The sequence below is a fragment of the Mauremys reevesii genome, linkage group 1, assembly GCF_016161935.1.
Source record: "Mauremys reevesii isolate NIE-2019 linkage group 1, ASM1616193v1, whole genome shotgun sequence".
In the NCBI taxonomy this organism is placed as follows: Eukaryota; Metazoa; Chordata; order Testudines; family Geoemydidae; genus Mauremys; species Mauremys reevesii.
In genome coordinates this window covers 254,615,645-254,635,673 of record NC_052623.1, presented here as the reverse complement: position 1 = coordinate 254,635,673, position 20,029 = coordinate 254,615,645, and the positions used below count along the sequence as shown (strand labels likewise).

Genomic DNA, 20,029 nt, shown 5'->3' with positions numbered 1-20,029 from the left:
GGAGTGGGACTTGCTGACCTTTCCAGGTTTTTTGTTTTGTTTTGGAGTTTTTTGGTTTTACACAGCTGTATGCAAAAAACAAACACACCGCAAAAACAAAGCCCTTAGCTTTCTTCACTACTCACCAGCCAGCCTACACATTGGATGAGGCAGGGGGTCTTACAGAAAAAATAATGGGCCAGATCCTCAACTGATGTTAATTGGCATAGCTCCATTGCCTTCAAGGATCTGTCCCAGGATATCATTGCATATGTTAAGACTGAATCATACATCAGATGCACAAAAGGAAAGAGTTAAGGTCATGACAACCTCAGCTTTGGTATTTGCTGAATTCTGAGTACTTCACATTACACCCTTTATAGTATTTGTAACAATTTTTCTATGGAATTTCTTATATTTACTAAAACATCAATAAATCCATTATGTGGAACAATTTGCTAGACATAGAATGCTCTGTTCTGCACAAGATTGATACTCACTCCACTGCATCAGTTTTACCCATTTAACTTTATAGACCAGAATGTAGTTACACTGGATAAGACCAATAGTAACGGAGCAGGGAATCAGCTCCAAGATGTGCAGCCTTGCCTCTGCTGATGCCCAGTCACAACACTGTTGAAGTCTTTCAGATGACTTCAACAAATGTTGGATTGGGCCTTAAGTAAGTGCAATTCTAAGTACTGAGGTACACACGCCAGATATAATAAAGGATTTTAGAAAAATAATTATTAGGGATTTAATGTTGTTCACACTGGAGCAAGTGGTTGAAAATTATTTTCTATTCCACCCACTTTTTCCTTTAAATTACACTGGAAATTGATTCTTACAAATATTCCACATCTTTCATCAAACTTATCAATGGTACCTACCACTTTGTTCTTTAACTGCATAGTTCTCAGGCCTGGTGGACTATCTTTTGTTTACCATATTTTACCTATTGTAAGATCCCATATTGTATACATTGCTTTATAAATAGTAAGGCACCAGTCTTCTACTAAGAACCATGTAGTCCTGTGACCTGTGGGTCCCTTCCAATGATGTTGTACATCCCTACTATTATTTCCTCTACAGCCACCATCCACAAGTGGGCAGAAAGAAGTTGTTGTGATCCTGATCTATGATTGGAGCCTCTAGGTGCTACCACAATACAGACAAGCAATAAATAAATAATAATAGACCTGGGCTGCCACAAATTTCCTGCATGTCCATAAGCAGCTTGGATCTGCACATCAGATCTACCAGGAAGAGCCCAATTGTCAAATGTGTAAATATTTTTAACTGGGTACCAGTTTCTTCTATTAGTCACCTCAAAATGTAAGACAAAAGAAATACAAACCCCGTTCCATGTCTGACTGTAAAGAGTCTCTTCCTTTGGAAAATATTTAAGAATTTCTTCTTTCCTTCCTCTTTCTTTCATCTGATATCACTGTGGTAAAGAAAGATTATATCATTACATCCAGAATCAAAATCATACATATATGAAAAAATATAATTTCATTGTGCTTACAAATGTGTTTTAAAACCGTATAATAAACCCTTTTCCTCCATATGAATGAAAGGTACATGAACAGGAAATTTGCAGCCTCATACTGTTTGCCAGCAAAGTAAACCTTCATAAAAATAAGAGACGTGAGCCCTTCTTTGTAATTAAATTAATTCAAACATACTATCTAGTTATTTGTAGGAGAACAATAACATTAATATTTCAACTTCTCACAGAGTACTAGAGACACATTCAGTAAATATTGCACCATCATTTTGGTGTGTCCTCTCCATTTTCTTCTGTTATTAAGTCCAATTTCTACTTTTATTTTAAGGAATTGTTTATTATTGGTGACTGAAAGAAACTTTTCTTTGTGTATTCTAAACACTTAAATAAAAAGCCATTTAATATCACAGAGTAAATTTATGCTTTTCTTACCTGTTTCTCTATTACCAAGAGCATTTGCTTCACAGAGATTTAAAAGGCTTTTAAAGAGCAGAAGTGAAACTAAAAAGCTACTTTCAGTTCGTCTGTCCTGATCACAAGCTATTTCCTGTTAATGTTGTAATAGCTCAATCCTGTTTCATATTGCTGTGTGTACTATTTAAAATACACAGTGTTTATTAAACAAGATTAATTCTCTGAAATAATGGAAATTGACCAGACTAATGCAGGGTATGAAGATAAGCTCCAAAAATGCCCTTTGATATGATGAACCAGAGGGTGCTTTATTTTGTACTTTTCCCATCTCTAGCAAAAAAATTATGTCTCCCCTTTTAAATGTTAATTTGCAAGTGAATAACTCCTTGCTTCTGATTATGGAGCAATGTACTGGAGGGCCGGGGCAGCGAGTTGTACGGGCCCGTGGTGCCCAGGCTTCAGCAAATTCAGGACCTGGGGGAACCCGGCTCCACCAATGTTCAGGGCCAGGTCTGTCCCTCTGCCCTGCCTGCCACCCCGCCCGCCTCCCCGGGGCATCCCTGCCTGCCCTGGGCAGTGGGCGGCTGCCCCCTGCAGCTCCTTGCTGCGCTGCCATGCCGGCCGCTGCCACAGCCGGCTACAAGGAAGCATCACAGGGGGCAGGCTGAGGTGGTGGCTGCTGCGCCTACAGAGGAAGGTGAGGAGGAGGCACATGGCAGCCTTCCCCCTCCCCCGCCAAACAGGTGACTCCTGGCTGGACCTCCTGAGCAACAGCCTGGGGTGGGGGGGTGGCTTGGGTGAGTGTCATGCCAGCCCCCCCCCCCCCCCGGAGCTCGCTGGGGAGAGGGCTGGGGGGAGTCCTCCTCACTGGCCCCAGCACCAGGGCAGTGTGCAAGTAGAATGAATTATATTGTAAAAATAAGACTGGATTAAAGAAATGCTGTGTGTACCTTTAAGCAAAAGAGCTGAATTGCTGCAATCCAGGTGTCAGGAAAGCAGACATTAAGGTAAAACAATTGCTCCACTTAAGGGTGATTGGTGAAGTATTAGCCTTAGATCGATAAGAGTTAGTAAGGAAGTAGGATATGCATGCTGTGCCCCAGGTAAATTTTACAGTTTTGCTCTCTTTGTCCCTTTGTTTAGTTCCCGCCCTTTTATCTGTATAAATAAGATAGTTTGTGTCTTGCATGGTGCTCACATTATCTGGGTGTTATTAGCAGAGCGCTGTGCTAATAAAACAGAGTGGTCTGACAAACTGAGAGTCCTGAGTCTAACTTTGACAGCAGCTTGCCTGCTACACCCCAAATTCCTCATCCCGGGCCTACCCCCATGCCCTGCATCCCCTCCCACACCCTAACCTTCCTTCCCAGCCCAGAGCCTGCAACCAAACCCCCTCTTGCACCCAGAACCCCAAACCCCCTCCCATACCCTCTTCTGTACCCCAACCCTCTGTCCCAGCCCAGAGCCCACACCCAGCACCCACTCCTTCCCAGAGCCTGCACCCAAACTCTCTCCCAGAGCCTGCACCCCAAACCTCCTCCTGCACTCAAACTCCCTCTCAGAGCCCACATCTCTCCTGCATCCCAAACCCCTGCCCCAGCCCAGAGCCCACACCCAGCATCCAACCCCCCTCCCAGAGCCCGCATCCCTCCTGCACCCAAACTCCCTCCCAGAGCCTTATGCAGGTGTGGGGCGGGGTGGGACTTGGACCCATTCTGGGCACCACCAAAAATTATACAAACCTGCCGCCCCTGCTGGAGAGGGCTTTTAAGGTTGGCAGGGGCCCCCTGTTAAAATCCCACCATCAAATCCAAGAGATAATTGGGATGTTTTTCTTGACTGCCCCTGAACTTCAGTCCCCATCTGACTACTGAGAAATCCTCTCTGACAAAAAATGTATTATCCATTAAAATTATATCTGAAGAGCATTGCCTAAGGAAAACACCAACTTCCACCAGGTGAAAATGTGTGGTATTATTCATAAAAGGTCTGCACTACGTTCATCATAAGGATAGGTACATTAGTTCTTTAAAACTGTAGCAGGAAGTTGCCAAGAGGAAGAATGAAAAAAGAAGTTCTACATTGAAGCAAAGACAAGGTAGATTTAGGAATAATACTGTTTTTCCTATTCTAATTAACTTTCTTGTTCAGTGCTAGAACACAGTGACTCGTGTTATTCTTTTTCATTGTGAAAACGTGTTATCATAAGTTGCCTTATTTTGTACCAGCAATAGAACTAGGCAAAAAACTAGGAAAATATTTTGAAAAACCAATTCAAATTTGTTTGTGAAAAATGTTTATTGAAATTTCAAACTTTTGAAAAATGTTAACAAGCCCTAACCAGCATAAGGAAAAAGAAAAGTCAATACCAAAGTTCAGCCTTCAATAAAATGTTCAGTTTGATAAGCCCACGGAATGACTTCAGTGGATGGAGTATGTTACCTGATTCAGACCTGCCATAAAGCTTAACATAGAGCATAGCAAAGTGCAGTTCAGTTCATTAATTCATGTAACTGGTAGTGCAGACTATATATAGTCTTTGCCTTCACTCAGAAAAGAGATTAAGAATAATTACATTCTTTTAAAAAAAACCAGGAGTACTTGTGGCACCTTAAAGACTAACAAATTTATTTTAGCATGAGCTTTCGTGAGCTGCAGCTCACGAAAGCTCATGCTAAAATAAATTTGTTAGTCTTTAAGGTGCCACAAGTACTCCTGGTTTTTTTTGCGGATACAGACTAACACGGCTGCTACTCTGAAACCGTACATTCTTTAAAAGTCTGATAAGCATTCCATTCCACATATGTAATATATGAATGGAATTGCTTTTACCAAAGAGGTGCCAAGGCTCAGAGAAGGCATGGAAGCCTGTTTTAAGGATCTTATATATATACAAATAGAGCATTGTGACTGTGGTATCTATAAGAAAGAATAGCTAAGAGATCAATTAAAAGTTTGAATTTTAAAAAGGAACTTTCTCTACAATATGTTATCGTTAATGTCTGAGCTGACAAGTGGTGTAAAAATCACAGATACCTGAGTGGAATAAGTGTGAGTCACCTAGCAAGAAAGCAGTGGGTAACAGCATGGTGCAAGAAGCAAAGAAATAATTCCCATGGAAAAAAAGGGAAGAACCATTACTAAAATACCTGAGTTCCTGGGCAGAAATGTGGTAGGTGTAGAAAGAGAGGACGCATAATAGATGAAATGGAGTGGAACCAGTGGAAATGTGCAGGGAATGTAAAGAAAAGGGTATTTGTCTTAAAAAAACAAAACAAAACAAAAGGAATCAGCAAGATAACTGAAACAGGGATAATTGAAGCCTATTTCATGGGATTGCGTATCCAAAGATGGCATGCCAAACAAGTTTGGACCGTTAGTGAAATCCTATTACATTTGAAATTAATTCAGGAATAGAGGTGACAAAAATGAACTCCCTAAAGCTGAAGGTTTAATTTCCTATGGAAATTGTATTGCAGTTCTACATTCTTTTACGATGACATATTGGAAAGGATTCACGAGGCATCCCAAGGCCACAAATTACATCTAGTTGCTTTTGCTTTATTATTTTGCTGTATAACAAAAATCATTTGGAACATAAATTTGCAACATTTTTAGCACTGTTTTATTTTATATTAGTACATAGAGTCTTTCCATATTTCCTTTTTAACTGATAGTCACAAATATAACTAACAACAGGTCATCGTGCTCCAGTACCTCAAATGTATTGTTTTATGTTGGTAAAGAATTTCACCTGCCACTCAAGGTACCTATAGAGACAGAGTCTGCAACCCCTCTGCCCTTTTCTAGGCACCATTTTAGCTAAGTACTTAAGCATGTGCTTAATTTTAATCACTTCAATGAAGTCACTCACAAACTTTAAACTAAGCTCATGCTTAAGTGCATTGCTGAACTAGAGCCATGCCATTTGGTCATATATGGTCCAGTGAAAAAAACCTCTAGTTTCTCTTCTTCTATCCAGAATAGAGAGTCGCATCTTTGGAAGGTTCAGCTAGAACTTGTTCCCCAATAACGGCAGCCAAATCCGATTATGGTGTCATTGAAGCCAAATGTTAAGAACAAGAAGCACATAAGGGGGGGAAAAGGAAAGAGGTTAAAACTACAGTAATTTTAACCTATGTAACAATAACAGAGGCTTGAGAAATGAAGTTGGCCAGGGATCTAGTCCTGAAAAGATTTCAGAGCAGCAGCCCTGTTAGTCTGTATACACAAAAAGGAGTACTTGTGCACCTTAGATACTAACATTTATTTGAGCATAAGCTTTCATGGGCTACAGACCACTTCATCGGATGCATGTAGTGGAAAATACAGTAGGAAGATATCTATATATACACACAAAGGAAACATGAAAGAATGGGTGTTACCCTACATGCTATAAGGAGAGTGATCAGTTAAGGTGTGCTATTAGCAGGAGAGAAAAAGAACTGCTTGGAGTGGTAATGAAAATGGCCCATTTCCAGCAATTGACAAGGAGCTGTGAGAAACGGTGAGGGGCAGGAAACAAGCATGGGGAAAGTTTTACTTTGCCTAATGACCCAGCCACGCCCAGTCTTTATCCAAGCCTAATTTAATGGTGTCCAAATTGCACATTAATGCCAGTTCAGCCGTCTCTCCTCGGAGTCCTGAAAAGAGGAGCCCTTTGTGCCGGCCTGAGGACCACGGGGGTTGAGCTGGTCACGTCAGCGGCCGCACGGACTCCGTCTCTGACAACTGACTGTTTTTCGTGAGCGAGGGCAGCGCGCGCGCGCCACTCGCCCCGCGCAGAAACCCCGGTTACAGGGGGGCGGGGCTAGGAACCGCGCGGGGGCAGGAGGGGGCTGCTCTCCCAGCTCTATCGCAGAGCCCAGGCTCCTCACGGGGCAAAAGGGGCGGGGCCTAGGGAGCCCGTTCCCGCGACAACCCGGGCGGACCCCGCCTCTACTCAGCCTCTCCTCCCGGTGTCCCTCGCGCTGCCCTTCCCAGCCAAGATGGCGGCGCCCATGGTGGTGCGAGTCGGGTGCCGCCGGGCCGCGGGTCTTTGCGGGGGCCTCTCGCGGCGGATCCATCACCAGCCGCAGCGGGCTCCGGCCGCCAAGGGGCTGCTGGCGGCGCAGTGCGAGCGGGGCCTGTTCCAGGAGGTGTTCCCGGCGCAGCGCGCGGAGGAAGGGCTGCCCGCCCTGCTGGAGCCGGGCCAGCCCCCGCAGACCGTTTACTGCGGCTTCGACGCCACGGCCGACTCGCTGCACGTCGGCCACCTGCTAACCGTCATGGGCCTGCTGCACTTTCAGCGCGCGGGGCACAACGTCATCGCCCTGGTAGGCGGGGCCACCGCCCGCCTGGGCGACCCCAGCGGCCGCACCAAGGAGCGCGAGCCGCTGTCGGAGGAGCTCGCGCGGGAGCACGCGCTGGGCCTGCGCGAGGGGCTGCGGAGGCTCTTCGACAACCACCGCCAGGTGTTCTGGCCCGCGGTGGGCGGCGCGCGGTTGGGCGAGGTGATGCTGCAGGACAACGCGTGGTGGCTGGGGCGCGAGCCGATGGTGGGCTTCCTGTGCGGGGTCGGGGGGCGCCTGCGCATGGGCACCCTGCTCAGCAGGCAGAGCTGCCAGGCTCGGCTCCGCAGCGCCGAGGGCATGAGCCTGGCCGAGTTCCTCTACCCGGCCCTGCAGGCCTACGACTTCCTGCACCTGCACCAACACCACGGCTGTCGCATCCAGCTCGGGGGAGCTGACCAGATGGGCAACATCATGTCCGGATATGAACTTGTCACTAAGTACGGCAGCAGGACAAGGGGGCGGCCGGGCTGCACCAGTGGGCTCTGGCTTAATCTCTCGTAGGGATGGGCAGCCCCTGAGAGATGCTTCATCTCATCAGGATTGGCAACCCCTGATGTGCCAGTGAGAGCTGCACCATGATGGCCACCAGCTTAATCTCTCATAGGGATGGCTGGCTGAGAGATGCTGGCACAGCCTGCCAGGTGTCATCATGGGCTATACCATGTGTCCAACCACTTCATCTCATTGGGCTGGGCAGCCCTTGATAGATGCCAGCATGAGCTGCATCACCATGGCCTCCGACTTCATCTCTCACAGAGATGGGCAGCCTCAGAGAGACCACATGTCCCAAATTGCCAGGAGCAGCAGAAGCATGGCTGACTGCTTCCTCTCATAGGGCTGGGCACTGGAAGCCCCTGAGAGATGATGGTTCCAACCTGCTAGGTGTCATCTTGTGCTGAGTGGCCTGAGGCACCTAGCAGGTTGGAACCTGTCCTCCACGGGTTGGTCTACACTGAGCGGGGGGAATTGATCTAAGATACTTCGACTTCAGCTACGTGAATAGCGTAGCTGAAGTTGCTTATCTTAGTTCGACTTGCCTGGCCATCCTCACGGCGGCAAGTCGACTGCCGCAGTGTCTCCGTCGACTCCGCTTACTCCTACCGAGGTGGAGTACAGACATCGATTCAGGGATCGATTTATCTTGTCTAGACAGAACATGATAGATTGATTACTACCTGCTGATCCGTGGGTAGTGTAGACATGGCCTAAAAGCAAGGAGGTGGCTATCCCAAGTTCAAGCCTCTTGCTTCACACATGCTAATCCACAAGTGTGAAAGTGATGAGGGTGATATTAAAGCACTGGAGGGGTCAAACTTTTTCCTTTGTTTCTCAAGTAATGGAAGGAACTCAGGATGGCCAAGTTCAAGTATTCAAAAATAATGAGTCAGGCCTCAAATAGTTTATATTGGCTTTAAAAAAAAAAAAAGCGGGTATTATTTGTTTTCTGATTTTTCAGCCTTTAGGAACACAAGGATCATGCTTTCAAGCTTTTCCTTGTAACCAGGAGGGCTAGACTTTTTTTTATTTTTTAAATGAAAGCTGAGAGTCTCACACTCATTTGTCTCCAGCATCTGGGGCTTTAAATAAAATATCAGATATGAAACTTGATAAAATTGTAAGGAGTGGTAATGCTAAAGTGGTCAATATTTTCCAAAATTTCAACAAGTTTTCCACCAAATGAAAAATGACCCTTTTTTTTAACAGGGCTTTGGAGCTGTGCTCCAGCTCCAGGCAAAAACCTTCAGCTCCATTGCTCCGGAGCTGCTCTGCACTCCAGCTCTGGGCTCGGCTCCAAAGCCCTGCTTTTTAACATCTCTAATATATAAGTAGACACAGCTCTTGGGTGCCTGGGTGACAGTACAATCCTCCATTGTCAGGTTGCCTGAGGTATAGCAACTTTGAGGGAGCAGCATTGAAATGCTTGCTCAGACTTTTTTATTATTATTATTAAAGTTACAGTCCATAATAAAAGACCAGGGGACACTTACGTTCAGTAATTGCAGTCTGCATCATGGCAACAACTAGCCTGTTAAGAAAAGAAGATGCCTCTAAACATTTCTGACTGTCTCCAAGGTATAAGACTGTGAGATTTATAGCAGCATCCACTGCAATAGATAAGTGGAAGTAGAGGAGAAAAGGCTGCTGAAAAATGCTTTTAAGGAACAACTGCAGATACCAATGCTGGTGGGGTGTTGCTGCTGTACTAATAAGTAAAATACAAACAGAGTGCTAGGTCTAGCCTGTCTTGGTAGTTGAAATGGAAATTAAGCACTTCTCAAAAAGCTAGACAACATTCAAAGTTATTATGCAAGTTATGTTGAACATAGAATAACATCTACAAGACATTATACATCAAAATTGACATTCAGCGCAACCTAATACAGTATTCTGAACCAGATGCTTCAGAAGAACCTGCCAAAAACCCTGTTGTGAATAACCTGCCAACAGACAAAGTTTCTTCCTAACCTCTTATTAGCTGCTAGTTGTCTTATACCCTGAAACTTGAGGTTTATATATCCCTTCTAATTTTTTAAAAACCTAAGTGGATAGTCTCATTATTACATATAAAATTGTAGCTTATTTTGTATCCCACCAGTATTGTTGCCTCAAACATTTAGTGGCAATGAGTTCACAAGACACATTTTAAAAAAATGTATTTTAGTATAATCTAATTACTTTGTGAAAGGCTTAGAAGCAGCTCAGAAGAACCAGTAGTTCCAAGTACAAGTTACATTTAAGCTTACCAAGCAATGTGATCTTAATGCATTGTGCTTTTTCCCCACAGAGTGACGGGAGAAGATGTGTTTGGAATCACTGTGCCTCTTATTACCAGTACCACTGGAGATAAATTGGGAAAGTCTGCTGGTAATGCAGTTTGGCTAAACAGAGATAAGACCTCTCCATTTGAGCTGTATCAGTTTTTTGTTAGACAGCCAGATAGCACCGTTGAAAGGCAAGTAGTTCTTCTTAAACCTCACTTTTCACAAAAATTGCTCCAGAAAACTGTATATAACAGCAGCACTGAAAATGTGCCTATGTTTTATACCGATAGATACAGTATGAGATCATGCAGTAAGATGAATTTCCACTATCATCATGCCAGTTTTTCTTTTGAAAATGAGTCTTTATTGGTTAAATAACATACATCAGATTAATAAATGTACATGACATTAGCACTTCATTTATTCACACATACCAGTAGACGCATCACAAGTTAGCATCAGAAAAGTGGCCCATTGAGTTTTAAGTGGCATGAAAGTGTATGAGTGTGCAGTTGAGGAAATAATCTACAAAAGATATGGTTAGTCCTAACTTTGCAAACGGAAATAAAGGTTGGGAAAAAGTAGAATATCTAAAATCTGGATATTTTAAAATAAAAAGACAAATCATTTTAACACGGGGAATTAAGTTTGCATGGGAGAGAGAAAGGAAGTCTAATATACAGACCACTGTAGAAATAAAATAATTCCCTCCCTGCCCTTAGGTACCTGAAACTCTTCACTTTCCTTCCTCTTCTGGAGATTGAGCACATGATGGAAATGCATGCTAAAGAACCTGAAAAGTGGGGACCTCAAAAACGACTTGCTGCAGAAGTAACTAAGCTTGTTCATGGAAAAGAAGGTCTGGAGTCTGCTAAAAGGTAAAATTTGACTAATTTATCTGTCCAATTTCAGGCTTATTTAGGAGGAGTGTTCTTCATGACCAGAGAGAAATACTGCGTGGTCAGTTCATGAATAGGGCTCCGTGTCTGTCACGGCGGTCACAGAAGTCACGGATTTTGTGACTTCGTGCAACCCTGTGACTTCTGCAGCTGCCACATCTTGGTGGCTCCCAGCAGTGGTTGGCCCCCCAGGGTGCTTCCCACCCTCTGGCAGCTGGTGTCGCAGGCCCTCAAGACTCTCTCTCCTCTCTCTCAAGATTTATGGTATAGCCCATGACTTTTTTGTTTCTTACCCATGACCTGCCCATGACTTTTACTAAAAATACCTGTGATTAAATCGGAGCCTTATTCATGAACAGTTGAGTGGGGGAAGGGAGGACAACAAAATGATGAAAGGTACATGTCATGTAATTATGCCACTACTGTTATCCTTGAGTGGCATTGACAAGGTTTTATGGATTTCAGTTCAGTCTTTTTTAATTTAATATGCAGGAAGGTAGGCTACTATGGTAAAAAGCTGAGTTTGGGGAGAAAAATCTTAAAACAGGAGAACCTTAACTTGGTTAACCATATATTATTTTTCTTTAGATGTACAAAAGCACTGTATTACAGTAATGTGGAGGCACTGGAGGCTATGTCTGACCAAGAATTACAGGAACTTTTCAGAGAAGCTCCATTTGCTGAATTGTTGCTTGAACCTGGAATGAGTGTACTTGACCTGTGTCACAAAGCAAATGCCATTCCAGATGGACCTAGTGGGTATGTTCCATTTGTATTCTTTAATACCTCTTTGTTATGTGAACTACATTTGTACATTTCCAGGAATTCACTTCTAACAGAAGGTCTGCTTTGTTCAGTCCTCAGTTATATCAAAACAACTAGTAGTCATCCATCTGAGAAATCAATTAGTGAGGTGTTGATGATCTACCTACCAATACTACAAACTCAGGTGGGAGAAAAGCATAGGTGTAGAACACACTAGATTGATTTATAAGTTAAGGTGAAGTAATTAGATAGGTCTCAACTGTGCTGCTAAAATATCTTCACACTATTGATCCAAGTTGTAGAATGTTGCTCTCTGCTAAATTTCATTAAGTAACTAAATCTGGCATGCTTGTATGTTCTGGTGCACAGTAAAAAAGTTCTAAAGGAATGACACATGAATTCCAAATGCACTAAAAAGTAAAAAAGCCATCAAGAGTATTGATTGGCTAGAGCAAAATATTGAAATAAGTGAATTTATTGCTGGTGCAATGCACCAAATTAAGAGCCATGAATAATGAAGGGCAAATAAGAACAACCATACAGGGTTGAACCAATGGTCCATCTAGCCCCAGTATCCTGTTTTCCGACAGTGACCAATGCCAGGTGTTTCAGAGGGAATGAACAGAACAGGTAGTCAAGTGCCCCATCCCTTGTTGCCCATTCCCAACTTCTGACAAAGGCTAGACAAACAGAGGGACACCATCCCTGCCCATCTGGCTAATAGCTATTGATGGACCTATCCTCCATGAATTTATCTAGTTCTTTTTTGAACCCTGTTATAGTCTTGGCCTTCACAACATCTTCTGGCAAGGTGTTCCACAGGTTGACTGTGTATTGTATGAAGGAATACTTCCATTTGTTTGTTTTAAACGTGCTGCCTATTAATTTCATTTGATCCCTAGTTCTTGTGTTATGAGTAAATAGCACTTCCTTATTCAATGTTTCCATACCTGTCATAATTTTAGACCTTTATCATATTCCCCCTTAGTCATCTTTTTCAAGCTGAAAAGTCCCAGTCTAATTAATCGCTCCTCATATGGAGCCGTTCCATACCCCTAATAATTTGTTGCCCTTTTCTGTACCTTTTTCAATTTCAATAGACCTTTTTGAGATGGGGCCACCAGATCTGCATGCAGTTTTCAAGATGTGGGCATACCATAGATTTATATAGATAGCAAGACAAAGTATCATATTGCCTCTATCCTTTCCTAATTCCCAACATCCTATTAGCTTTTTTGACTGCTGCTGCACATTGAGTGGGTGTTTTCAGAGAACTAGCCACAATGATTCAGAGATCTTTCCTGAGTGGTAATAGCTAATTTAGACCCTATCATTTTATATGTATAGTTGTATATGTATGTAAAGACAGCAGTAGATTCAGTTTCCTCCTTTACCTCACCTTTCAACAAAGGCATCAAATTGTCGGGGGGGGGGATTGGTGTGTCCTTTAGGAATGTGACTGATACCAGTTAGTGTTGACCTGAAATGAACTTGAATAAGTGACCTAGAGGCAAATGGTTTCATACTCCAGTATGAACTGCCCAAGTTGTCCAGTCTCCCACACCAAAATTAATACAGTAATTTTTTTCTAAACGGAATGTTTGATTGTTGCTAACTCTCAATCAGTTTCATCTTGCAATTACTGTTTTGTTTCAAGGTACCGGAAGATTACAGATGGTGGAGTCTCTATAAACTACATTCAAGTAACTAATCCTGAAACTGTTCTTGTTATTGGGCAACATATCCTCAAGAATGGAGTGTCACTACTTAAGATTGGAAAGAAAAACTTCTACATTATAAAATGGCTGCAGTTATGACAAAAGGAAATACCTAATTAAAATAAGATACACCGTCACACTAAATTTCCCAAAGCCTCTCTTACCTTGTCCTTTCTATATTGTGCATATTGCACTTCGCACAAGAGCATAGTGTTTGTCTCATTCTTCTCACAATGTGAGATTCTACCTAATACGTGGTTCAAATAAAAGCAGCTAAATTTATGAAGATGGATAATTTTGTATTTGTTTTAATTTTGACAGTGTTAATAAATCTGAGAGGTTTGCTACATACTAGAGTCATGGAGTGAAGAATACAGTAAAGAAACTCAGAGCAAAATATTCCGTCTAGTCTACCCCAGAATTCCTTTAGGGATAGAGCAATTGTCATTCCCATAATCAGTCCTCTAAAATAGAATTCTCAATGCAATAATTATGTCCCAGAAGGCAGTCTACTCATTTGCCATCAGGGTTACAAAAAACTAATTTATTCCCTGCCCCTTCCAGAAAAGACATGTTTTGTGCTCTAGTTTGAGACTTTCATGTTTTTGAATAGTAACAGAATTTGAAAGTTTTTAAACACGGGGCTCTCATTTCAACCAGTGCAAATCAACTCTTATCCAAAAAGGTGAGCTGTGGAGAGATGACATTTAATGTTTCCTGAGCAGCAGCACAGTAAGTTACAGAAATGTTTAGAAGCTAAACTCATGGAGGCTTTAGTGATTTGAGGAAGAGGTGTGAGTAAAGAATAGAATGAAATGTCATCAGATGTTGGATTTGCTTAAATGTAGTCTTGTTTTACCCCCTGCAACTCCTTCGGCCTTCTAGTCTCTTGTATAGGAGTTATCCCACTGGAGAAATTACACAGGTTCCTACTGCTACTTTCCTGGAACGCTTGTAAAGAGGATATGCATAAGAATGTAAAAATACCAATTTATGAAGGTAGTTGACCTCAAGGGCAGCCAGAAGCCCTGTATGTAATAGTGGATCTGTTCCTTCCACAACCTGGAGCTCAAGATTCTGATGAAAACCAGTGTGAGGCTGTTGAGTGTGACTCAGGGAACATGGGCTAGAATGTCTCATTCCTTGATCATCAACCTATTAGAAGTGAGAGCCACCAGCGTCCTCTTGCAGAAGCCACAATCCTTGGCAAGCTGACTTCATCCTGACAGAGCAGCCTACATAAATTGGTAAGGTGAAATGAGCTCAAGCTTGAAGACAATAGAGATCCTTTCCTGGGCAGATAGGGCTTTCATCAGGCAAGTTACATAAGAGATTCAACATAAAAGCAGACTGGCTGAGCCTCACTTAAAATGTAAGCTGTCCGAAGCAAGGACCATCTTTGTGTATGTACTGTGTCTATTTATAGTACTTGAGCCTCTAGATGTTATTGCAATGCAAATAAGCAAGCTGTCAGAACAAGTTTTCCACAGGAGCAGTGACATTTTGGACCTCCTAAATTATACTCTTCAGATACAGACCTCACACAAAAGGAGCAGGTAAAATGTACTTTGTTGTGGGTGGGATTGGGTAGGCAAAAATAACAGTGCAGTAACTTGTAGGAAAACACACTCCCTCATCAGTTTGTCATAAATAAAATTTTAGCAATGTAAAGCAATTTTTTTTTAAAAGTTTTAGTACTTAAATTTCAACAAGGGATATATTTGATGTCATAATAAAATATTTTTTACATGGTTTAGACAAGATTTATTGTTTTAGTGATAAATTGGAATTCAAACAATTTTTTATATATATATAAAAACCAACTGTACTGTGGGGGTTTTTTTAATAGCATGGGGTAATCTCATGGGACTTGAGGATCTAATTTTTTTTGTGGGTGGGAGCAGGCTAACAATGCAGGAGCAGAAATGGGTACTGCAGGACAGGAGGAGGAGTGGGATTTAAAAAAATAGCCCCATGCAGGGCTTTTTCTAGACACTGAAGCCAACTTCAAGCTCCCCTCTACCCTGGCACATAAGAATTAGTTGGACTTGTTGGACAACATAACAGTAACCAAGATATGTAGATCTAAACTGCTTGGAGAACAACAAAAGCTTGAAAGTAGTCATTGGAGAAGTTTCTTCTGAGTATTTTTGAATGCACTCCATAATTGACAACACTTGTTGAAAGATTTTTGCTGTATGCTGGAGACTGCCTGTGCCCCTCCTACAAAGTGCTGCAGGTGGCCTAGTTTAGCACCTTCTTTCCCACCAAGGACCTTGTCAGATTAATCTCCTAGAGTAGCAACTATTGCATTATTTTCTAGAAGGTCCAACAACCCAGCCTATGCTTTTGGGTCCCCTTTATATGGTTATGAACTAGATTCTTGTCTTCCGGAACCCATGCTACCTGGCAACATGGAAATGTATAGGAAGCATGCATGGTAATTGAATTGGTTCCCTATTAATGGGGAATGCTTGAGTGTAAGAAGCAGTTACTGACAAAAAGTCAGTCACCTAGTTGCAGCAAAGGATAGTTACAGCAAAAACAGTAAATTCAGTAGTAGTATGAGGGAAAAAATGTCATTCTGGGTCCAAACAGGCAAAGACGAGATGGGTTTCTGCTATATGGAGCCCTCAAAGAGCACAATACAGCCTGGATGCAGCGATACAGAGACCCTTTTATACCCCCACTCTACCTGAATTAGTAAGCAACTTCTAACCCAGATAGGGTACATCATGATGTTCTAGCCTCTCACAGGTCATCCACCTGCATTATCTATATAAAAATCTGAACTCAGTTATTGTATCAGCTAGGAGCCCTAGACATGGTCCAAGGCTCCACTGTGCTAGACAATCTATAAACATTGAAGAAGTAAGTTTTCCAATTATCCTATGTGTATTACATAAATCAATAACACTAGGAAACCAGACATTCTAGTTCTTATATTTTCTTTAGGATAGTCTGGACTTTGGCATTGAAGTCCATGCCATCATTTCAGCTTTATAAATCACTAATTGCCTGCACCTTACCTGTGAGGTTCCTGGAGCAGTCCTAGCCAAATCATTAAGCAGACCTTTCCTACACCTAGGATTTGCCCTTGATACTACAAAGTACTCCACAGCTCACTCCATAGAGTTGATGCAAGTCTATATTTCTTCAACTCTGTCAGTCAATGTCCACATGCTGGTAGCAAGCATAATAGCAAGGAGAGTCTGAGACTTTTTCCCTACTCCATATTGCATGAGACAAAAGTTGTGCTTTGCACTCAAGAATCATTCCTACGCAAAATCAACACATCCCTTCACGCCTCAAAATGGGAGTCATACCACTATCATTTTTCCCAAAGCCACATCAGAAAGCAAATAACACCAAACTTAAGGGCAATGATGAACTCTAAAATAGACCAATTCAGGAAATCACCTTCACTGTTTCCTTCATCTAAATTCTCATGGATTGGTGGAAAAGTCAGTATCCAGAATGTAATATAACGGAAATCCAATTTCCTTTCTGGGACTCATCTCATCCTGGCTATATTTTTCTGCGATCAATTCATCAGATTCTGAGCTCTCTCTATATATATAAAATTCATAGCTAGATAAATTTTTTAAAAAAATGAAATTGTGTTTAATATAGCTTTAGAAATACTCTTTGAAAGGGCAGAAGCAACAGTAAACATGGGGGCAGGCAGGTTTTTTTGTTTGTACAGTGCCAAGGATTATAGGACCATGGTATGGTTGGCCTCTAGATGCTACCACAATATAAATGTTAATATAATGATGGCTGCTATCCCAGGATGGAATAGCCTTCAGTACCTGCACAGAGGAAGCACAGTCAAGATTGGGGAACAGGTCAGTCCTAGAAATCAGATAACAAGAAGTTTGTACTTGGTACAGCTACAGAAAAAAAATAGATTGCAGGGTTTGAATACAGAAACTCCTTGCTTAATGTTGTAGTTATGTTCCTGAAAAATGTGACTAAGCAAAACTATATTAAGTGAATCCAATTTCCCCATAAGAATTAATGTAAATAGGGGGGTTAGGTTCCAGGGACTTTTTTTTTTCACCAGACAAAAGACTATTATATATATCTATATTACATAGATATATACATACATACACAGTATGAGTTTTAAACAATTTAATACTGTACACAGCAATGATGATTGTGAAGCTTGGTTGAGATGGTGAAGTCAGGGTGGGATATTTTCCAGGGAATGCCTTACTGATAAGTGATGAACAAGCACTCGGCTGAGCCCTCAAGGGTTAACATGTTAATGTAGCTTCACATTCTACAAGGCAGCAGAAATGGAGGGAGAGGAGAGAGCATGGCAGACAGAGACACACCCTGTGTGTGAGAAAGAGATGCACATTACCCTTTTAAGTACACTGACCCCACTCTAAATACATTTCCTTTTTAAGTAGATCAGGTTGAGACAGCAGCTGCTACTAGCAAGCTCCCTCTGTCTTGAGCCCTGTCATGTCCCCCCCGCCACACACACACACACACACACACACACTCTATGGAGATGGGATAAGCAGGGGTAGGGGGACACCCTATTAGCCCCCTTCCCCCGTGCCTCCCCCCTACAACAAGCAGGAGGATCCTGGGAGCAGCTCCAAGGCAGAGGGCAGGAGCAGCACATGGCAGTGGTGGGACAGACAGCTGAACTGCCAGCAATTGATAGCCTGCTGGGCGCAGGGGCTGGCCTTACCATGAGGCCAACTGAGGTGGCCGCCTCAGGTGCCAGACTGGGGGGAGGGGGAGCATGCTACTAGGACCCAGAGTGTAGAAAATTGTGTCTGCTGCTAGTGCATATGTATTCTCTCTGCTCTAGGTGCACAGAGATGGTGGAGTGCTGTGCTGGAGGAAGGAGGGCACAAGAGACGTAACAGGCAGGCAGGCAAAAAGGTGAGCGGGAATAACAAAGAGCAGCAGGAGCTGCAGGGAGAGAGAGGAGGAGGAGCCTCTTATGTACCTCTCTAGCACCCCCAGGAGCCTGCACTGATTAACACCAGCTTCTCAGGGAGCTTCCTGTTTCCTGCTGCTTCCCTGAACCCACTTGAGGAGGAACAGGCAGTCAACTGAAGTAGTAGGAGCCAGCTAGGCCCTTAAGACGTGGATATCTTCCCTCATTCAGGTCCTGCTACGAGCCTGTTTATTTGTCCCCTTCAATTGAGTGTTGAAAGCCACTAGAGCTGGCACAGAACAGCAGTCATGAGTGAAAGTAGAAAACGCTCTTCTGGGGCAGCATTCAGAAAAAGAAAGCAAGCAATGGAAGCTTTTCTAGCTAAGCAGGAAGGAGCTCTCCTGAGATACATAGATATAAATGTTCACGATGAGCCTTTTGGCCCCAGTGAGGATGTGAGTGGTGAGGAGATGCCTAATCTTCCAGTCAGAGTGCAGGTGACCTGGCAGCTACTGCAGCATCCATATCTCCATCTCAAACGGATATAACCATGCACATTCCTGCAGAAAAGTGTAGATCAGAGAAGAGTGTGGTGGAGGTACAAGACACAGCTGCTGCTGAGTTTAGTTCCTTAAGTCTTGATGATCCAGGACTGTGGACCCACTGGAGCAGTAGCCTGAGGGACTTCCTTGTACTGCATAGGCCACAGCAAGTGAAAAACTTCATATTCCCCAAAGACAATGAAAATAGAAGTTTCCATCCAGCACATTACTGGCATGAAATCCCCAATGGTGACAAAGTGGAGAAACCATGGTTTATGTACTCAAAAACCCAGAATACTGCATACTGTTTTTGTTGCAAACTCTTCCAGTCTAATGTTCCAGCCACATTGGGTTCTACAGGAACAAAGGACTGGAGAAATCTGGCATGCCATGAGAAGGCAGCAAATCACCAGAGAGCATTCGATACATGGAAAGAGCTTGAGATGAGACTAAGGTTAAAGGCCACCATAGATGATCAGCATCAAGACAAGATTGCATCAGAGTCTCTTTACTGGCAAAATGTTCTGAAAAGGCTCATTGCCATTGTGAGAATGCTTGCTACCCAAAACCTAGCACTGTGTGGCACTTCAGATCAGCTACATGTGCCAAACAATGGAAACGTCCTTAAAATTGTGGAGCTGATGGCTGAGTTTGATGCTGTACACCAGGAGCATCTAAGAAGAGTCACCACCCAAAAAATATACACACAATTCAAAATGAGATCATACAGTTACTGGCAACAAAAGTCAAACAGAAGATTGTGGCAGACCTGAAGTCAGCAAGATATTACTCTGTTATGCTGGACTGCACACCTGACATCAGCCATACAGAACAAATGACTTTAATGGTGCGTTTTGTAACAACAGAACCTAGTGAAAATGTCCCTGCAATGGTGACTGTCAGATAGCATTTTCTAGAATTTATTGACGTTGATGATACTACAGGAGCTGATGTGACAAATGTGCTTCTTAAAAAGCTGGAAGATACGGGAATCGCGATAGCTGACCTGACAGGTCAGGGCTACGATAATGGTGCCAACATGAGAGGAAAGAACAGAGGAGTGTAGACATGGATCTGAGGGTTAAACCCTCGAGCTTTTTTTGTCCCATGCAGTTCTCATTCATTGAACTTGGTGGTCAGTGATGCAGCATCAGCTTCTAATGAGGCTGCTGAATTTTTTAATGTAATTCAAAGCATCTAT

At 42.9% G+C, this 20,029-nt stretch overlaps 2 protein-coding genes across 3 annotated transcripts in view; one reads left to right on the top strand and one right to left on the bottom strand.

Moving 5' to 3' along the window:
- The window catches only part of LOC120395884, a 58,522-nt gene extending 55,922 nt beyond the window's left edge, over positions 1 to 2,600 (bottom strand). For both annotated transcript variants that reach the window (XM_039520645.1, XM_039520646.1), the window contains exons 1-2: positions 1,922 to 2,600; positions 1,337 to 1,426 (exon numbers count right to left, since the gene is read on the bottom strand). In XM_039520645.1, coding sequence (XP_039376579.1) covers positions 1,337 to 1,346 — 10 coding nt within the window. In that variant the 5' untranslated portion in view covers positions 1,347 to 1,426; positions 1,922 to 2,600. The remainder of the gene's footprint in view (positions 1 to 1,336; positions 1,427 to 1,921) is intronic.
- A 4,214-nt stretch (positions 2,601 to 6,814) lies between these two features.
- Positions 6,815 to 13,672, top strand: YARS2 (tyrosyl-tRNA synthetase 2). Its single transcript, XM_039520644.1, has 5 exons — positions 6,815 to 7,673; positions 10,022 to 10,189; positions 10,721 to 10,876; positions 11,486 to 11,656; positions 13,320 to 13,672. Exons 1-5 carry the CDS (start codon positions 6,892 to 6,894, stop codon positions 13,477 to 13,479), a joined length of 1,437 nt encoding a protein of 478 aa, XP_039376578.1. The 5' UTR covers positions 6,815 to 6,891; the 3' UTR covers positions 13,480 to 13,672.
- Positions 13,673 to 20,029: the final 6,357 nt, after the last annotated feature.

What these genes read in the sequence shown, in the direction of transcription:
- YARS2 (XM_039520644.1), top strand. Translation starts at nt 6,892, where the DNA reads ATGGCGGCGCCCATGGTGGTGCGAGTCGGGTGCCGCCGGGCCGCGGGT. An exon ending in GGATATGAACTTGTCACTAA is followed by an intron (nt 7,674 to 10,021) that starts GTACGGCAGCAG and finishes TTTTCCCCACAG; the next exon opens with AGTGACGGGAGAAGATGTGT. An exon ending in CCAGATAGCACCGTTGAAAG is followed by an intron (nt 10,190 to 10,720) that starts GCAAGTAGTTCT and finishes CCCTGCCCTTAG; the next exon opens with GTACCTGAAACTCTTCACTT.